Here is a 6,332-nt window from a genome sequence, read left to right as displayed (position 1 = left end):
GGTGCAGGCCGCAGAATATTTTTTTCTTTTGTTTTAAAAACTGCGTGAGCAGGATCTTAAACTTGAGACCTCTTGGCTCTGATACCATGAAAGATTACTGTACTAGCCAATTGAACCAAAAGTCCGAACCGAGAGAGAGAGAGTCGGTCATTACACTCTAACACTCCTCCTCACGTCTATGCTCTTTTTTGGAGTCTTGACGTGTGCAGCGGGAACGGGGGCAGGCCGCAATGTATTTTACTTATTGCTTTTCTTGGGTTTTGAACCTTGAACCTCTAGTTATAAGTTGTATGCACCTAACCAATTCACCCATCAGTCTGAACTGAGAGAGTGGGTCGGTCATTACACTCTAACACTTGGTGCTGCTCCTTGGGTGTGGTCGCTATGAAGTTGGAGCTGGCAGGTTGCCGACGTGTGATAGATGATGAAGATGATATTGTTGCAGCGTCGATGTGGTGGTCTTCTGGTGTTGTTCGTTGAGTTTGTGCCAGTGATGCCTTGCCCGCACGCACACAGTTCTCTTGGCCTTATGTTGGTGTTGTGGTCCGCCGTGCGACAAGGTTTTCTCAAACTAACCGGGCCCCCGCTCCTTTTTGTCTGTTCGAAAAAAAGAAGATAGGGTCAGCGTTATGTCATTTTTAGCGTCGGCTCTAATTAGATCGTTGTTTGTCAGGGTGTTTGTCTTCCATACAGCTATTATTCCTACTAGTTAATACCACAGGTTTATTTTGACCTAATAATGGCTGTATCTGCTAACTACCACCAGAACTGAAGCCTCAAGGCTCCGAAGTATGTGCGCCAGTAGTTGCTCGTACAAACGAAATGGTCCTTTGACAGAAATTGGGACTTTCAGATAGCAACGTACTATGCGGTCAACACGATAGCAACACTATGACCACTACTTCAATCCTACTAATGGACTGATTGGTACATCGAGCAACCTTGATATAGACTTCGGTTTATCAATTTAATTGTTTGCTGGCAGCCTGGCACCTACTAGCTAGAGTGTATCAATAGTCTCCCTTTAATCCTATAGGGAAATTTTGACTTGTAAATGATTGCACGGTTTAGCTTGATAATGTGTGGATCCATTAATTTGTAGTGAAGGTGTCTGTTAGACTTAAAGATCAGTCTCAGATGAGCTATTTCCCATGAGCTTTTTCAGTCACGTCTCACCAATTAAAATGATTTTCATAGTTCTACATTATAATATTTTTAGTTTTAATCTTACGTTAAAATTTGCTTTTATGTGTCATGATAAAATTGCAATTAGGTTCTTCAATGTTGTGTGTGGAGTTGTCACTCCACATATATACCCCAAGTGGACGTAAACGTAAGTTCAATCAATACTATTGTGATTGTCCATCCTGTGGCGTGGCGAAGGCGATGAAGGAAAGTGAGTACTAAGACTCCTACAGTATCAATTCGGGATGGCTATCCCACACTCATTGCCCGTACGATACCATCACCAAGCTAGCGGCGAAGTCAACCTAGTGAGGATGATGCTAACCCCATCGTCAAAATGACTCCACTTTGTGCCCACAACAGAATCCATCTAACTAGGGTGATCATGCTTGCATCGCCAAGTGCCCAAGTCCCAACATAATTGGCGGTGGCGCTCCCGTCCTATACGTTGGAGTCTAATCAGATCGATCCCAACGTATGGGATCATGCTAGAAGTAAGAAATATTTACGGTTAGGGGCGAATCCAAGAAAAAGTAAGGATTAATATGATCTTCTTTGAGCGGTTAACTTTCCTTATGTGCCCCCTGTTTGAAGAAGTATTCTTAGTCTAGACATAAGCACCGAGCCCAAGCTTCTTCGTTAGCATCGAGATGACTAAGGTATCAAGATGAAGTGTGAGGATATGTGGGTAGGGCTACAATTTCACCTAAGACCATCCACGATCTGCACCAAAAGCAATTCAAAGAGCCTAGTGAATCGTTTCCTCACATAGTAGAACATATGTTTATGAAGTTTACTTAGCTCGCTTCTTTGCATACATATGTGAGCCTTTTGGCTGATCTGCGAGAGAGAATGGCTGGAAATGGGAGAAAACAACTAGTTTTTTATTAGGCAGTGGAACCCATTATAAAAATCGGTACTGATTTCTACTCTGATACATATTCTATTGAATCGGCTCAACATAGTGCATGGTCTAAGGACAAGAATGTAAGTGTGCCACCCCTTGACATTCTTATAAGAGGAGTGATACCCTAGCTCGTTGACTAGACTGAGAATTGTGCAATCGGTAACAAGATAATGAATAGAGATGGATCTCCCATGAAATGGTTTATGAGTGATCCTAAAAGTAACAAGTGGATTATGATCACTAAAGTCAGTATGCAACCCCACTCTTTCCCAAATCAAAGCGTACGAAAGTCACCTAGCCTACGTAACTCTAACATGGGGCCACTGATGTACAGGCCCCACGTTAGGTAGGCCTAGACTACACCCTCATCCATCGCAGCCTGAAACGGGGACATCCTCTTTACTATCGAGGGTGTAGTCGACATCGCCCATTGTAGTTTTTTTTTTTGCATCGCCTATTATAGTAAACCTTGATGCAATTTGTCTCGTGAAAAACTATACAGGCGGTCGACAGCCTTTTAATCATATTTAATTTGAAATCCTAAAATAATGGCAAATCAGTTCATTCTTACCTCTTGCGCCAAGCAAACGAAGGAAGCATGCCCATTTTTAATGCGCCGCCTGTTGAACGTGGATGATAGAAAATGTGCTAGGTCCAGGCTGCTATACAGTGTGCGTTGGCAGCACGACTTTCAAATCGAGCGCGACCTAATCATGCATATTAATTATTGCATAGCTTGGCTTGAGGAGGCAGGCAATGTCTGCTAATTTGGCACATGGAACGGAATCGCTTCCACTCCGAGTTTCCCAGTTCTGGCATGAACTCGTGTACATTTTTCCTTCTTTCTCTCTTTTGTTTTGCTGTTATTCGATTCGCCACTTTCCGGTAGCCAGGGAGCTCGTTTGGTGCTCCTTTTTTCCGCTGTCAAAATAGCAAATGAACTGGAAATGCTAGTTTGTTCCACACAGAAAAAGAAAGTATGGACAGAACACCTGCTTTACAATCTACACCACCGCGTCTACCAGCAGTTTGCCTAGTAATTTACATTGTAAAGAATAACACACAAAAAAAGGCCACCAAAAAGCTGTGCACTAGCAAAAGACACTGCAATGAAGCAACCAAGAAAGAGACGAGAAACCCCGGGTGGCAGAGCCATGGCAACTATCGTCACGACTCGACGGCCTCCGGGATGCTCTGCAGCGCGGGCCTCCAGTGCGCCGCCCTGCAGTGCTGGACGCTGTGGTGCACCTCCCCGGCGTTCATGATGTCGGCCAGAAGCTCCGACGCCGACCCCCGGTCGCTCTTCCAGAAGTGCCCGTGGCCGTCGTCGGCCCTCTTGTCGATGAGCTCCTGCAACTGCCGCTTGCTGATCCTGATGGTCACCTCGTTGATCGTGTGCTCCTTCCTCGCCGCGTCGCCGTCGCCGGCGCCGGACGGAGACTCCCACTCGCCGTCGTCCGCCCACGACACGGCCTCGTGCGTCACGGCGCAGTTGCCCATACGCGATGTAGACTGTAGACGCTTCTTCTTCCTCCTCCTGCTCCTGTGGAAGGTAGCTGTTGTAGTAGTATGTCGCTAGCTAGCTAGCTGCTTCTGCTTTCGGATGAGCGATTATTAGGTGGTCGCCGTGTGACCAGCTCGGCCTGGAGGCGCGGTTATATAGTCGGAGCGAACGGGTCGGCGGTGCCGTCGGAGCACGCTCCGCCTAGCGTCCACGCCGCGCGGCACTCCGACGTGGAGGCCGAGTCCTACGTGGACGCCGCGGTGGATGGTGACGAGTGGGTGGGAAGCGCGGGCTCCAGCAGTCTGAACGCGGGGGTCTGGGGGATCTCGGGTTGGCGGGACCCGGACGCTCGCGGTGGGAACGCGGCTTTTCCCCGGGATTCGCCTCGGGCGCGAGCTGCTGGAGCCACCGTGTCTGTCGGCCGGCCGGCTGGCATCGCATTGCTTAGCCGCGGCGGGTTGGAAGAAGCCGCGCTGTGCCGTCGTGACCACCGCGCGCCGTGGACGCGTGCTGCCGTTTTCTTCTTTCGGCGTCTCGTCGGTGCACGCCGCGCCGCAAAGCTGCTGGCCGTCCGTACCGTGCAGTTTGTATTTTAGAGGCAAATCCCGTCCCCTGTATCAATACCTTTTTATTACATTGTTATTACTAAAGCGTGTTTTATAAATCACCACAAATTATTATCACAAATGAGTTCATACTACCTCCGTCCTGGCGGGTTAGGCCTATGCGTATATCTAGATTGTCACTCCGAGTTTTCTAATAATATATGTTTTGTAATATATAAATTTATATTATGTTGGTTAAATTAACAATTTAGGGATACGTGTAGGCCTAACCCACCAGGATGGAGGGGGTACATTTATAAGACATCTGAGGGCTCATTCGGGTTTGGGAATCCTGTTGCACCGTACATTTACCTATGGGTTCCACACCGAGCCGCCAATAAAACACGAGGAGGTGCTCGCGTTTCTAATCCACTTTGACCCAACGAGTTTTCGATGGGATTATTGGACTCATCCCGCTCAAGCCCGGCCTGCCGAACATCACTTGTAGTGTTTTTAGGTGTATTATTGGGTTCGGCTGGGTAAATACACTCCAAACCAAGCAAAAACATGTGTGCCGAACAAGGCCTAAAAAACCACGAAACATGCAGTGCCTTGGCATTAAGATGTCTTGTATCAAACTATCAGCCGTACTAGTTGTCCAATTCCTATGCCACCATTGCCAAACGGTTGCACCCAATATGCATAGGCTTTTAGGAAAATGAATAGCTCGAATGAACGAAGAAAAGCTTACTTTGTTACATATAAATTCATTGTGTGAATGCCATATGACGCAAAGTAAAGCACATGAACCCACTCTAATGCGAGTTTTTTGTTCACACCATTCAATTAGTTCCTAAGTAAGTTGATAATATTAGTTGACATATAAATTTCATAAGCCACATGAATAATTCACCATCAGTTCTTTATAAAAGAGTATGTAATAAATAGATGTTTATTGTTACATTTTGATCACAAAAGAAACATTGTGTGCATCTATGTCAATTCTGTTTCGGTAAAGGTGAAAATTACTTTTTGATGGTGAAACCACATAAAAGTTGTGATTTGAAGTTTATACGTATTTTCGCAGAAACCTTTTGTGACCGTTAATCATGTCTATATACATAGATTTGACCATAAACTTTTCTGCTTTTGTTAATTTCCATCTAAAAACATCCTATTCAGACATACAGACATGCATGAGTATATTTACCTAATTTAACCATCTATCCCATTTATCTCAAAGTCCTCCACTTGAAACCTATGTTTAAAGGAATGGTTGACATGACATTTGTAACTGAAACAATTGTGTGTTGCAAGTATATTTCCAAACCCTCGTTTTCATGTCTTTACAAATTTCATAGGACCCTCACTAAAAAAAAATCGTCTGTGACATTCATGATATCTTTCCAAAAGTGTGAGTCAGTTGGTTCAACTGAAACCTAAGACAATGCTTTAGATTAAAGATTTTTGTTATGTAGCAGCCATGGCCACACACCTTCCTCACTGGGGAGCTTATATAGACACTTGCTAATAAGAATTTTGAAGTTCTAAAGATAGGTTTCCAACCTTTTATGGATTTTAGTTTGTTGGAAGAAACGTGATATATATTTTTTAATCTCTTCCTTACCCATTTGGTTATTTCTAGTAAAGATAGCCAAAAAAAACATAGGAAAACTTGTAAGGGCTGAATTAGTGGGGTATATGCGATTGCCATGTGATAATACTACATCTACTCAATTTTTTCGAAATGGCTATCCATAGGTTTCCACTCTCGATTCTTAAGTTCAACAAAATTTAATAGGAATTTCCCGATATCTAAACTAGAGAGTCCCTGATTCGCAACATGATAGAACTTTTATTCTTGCTTCACTAAAAATTAGGATTTTTATGTGGTTCTTGCATAGAAAAGTGATTTTAACAAAAGACAATATAATCAAGCGGAAGTGGCAAGAAAATACAGTATGTTGCTTTTGTGACAAAGAAGAAACAATTCAACATTTGTTCTTTGAGTGTCTGATTGCTAAAGTCATTTTGCGGATTGTTCACATGTCATTCGGAATTTCTCCGCCCAAAAATATTACTAACATGTTTGGAAATTAGCTTAATGGCCTTCAAAAGAGAGTTAAAAACCAGATTAGAGTTGGAAGTTCTGCTCTCCTATGGGAAGTGTCGTTGCCTATTCGACGGTACT

At 44.1% G+C, this 6,332-nt stretch overlaps 1 protein-coding gene across 1 annotated transcript; it reads right to left on the bottom strand.

Moving 5' to 3' along the window:
* Positions 1–3,029: 3,029 nt before the first annotated feature.
* On the bottom strand, positions 3,030–3,744 carry LOC127344093 (uncharacterized). Its single transcript, XM_051370313.2, has one exon. It carries the CDS (start codon positions 3,590–3,592, stop codon positions 3,260–3,262), a length of 333 nt encoding a protein of 110 aa, XP_051226273.1. The 5' UTR covers positions 3,593–3,744; the 3' UTR covers positions 3,030–3,259.
* Between the last annotated feature and the right edge of the window lie 2,588 nt (positions 3,745–6,332).

Source organism: Lolium perenne, chromosome 3, assembly GCF_019359855.2.
Source record: "Lolium perenne isolate Kyuss_39 chromosome 3, Kyuss_2.0, whole genome shotgun sequence".
In the NCBI taxonomy this organism is placed as follows: Eukaryota; Viridiplantae; Streptophyta; class Magnoliopsida; order Poales; family Poaceae; genus Lolium; species Lolium perenne.
The sequence above is the reverse complement of the archived record's forward strand: the minus strand, read 5'-3'. Positions and strand labels throughout refer to the sequence as shown.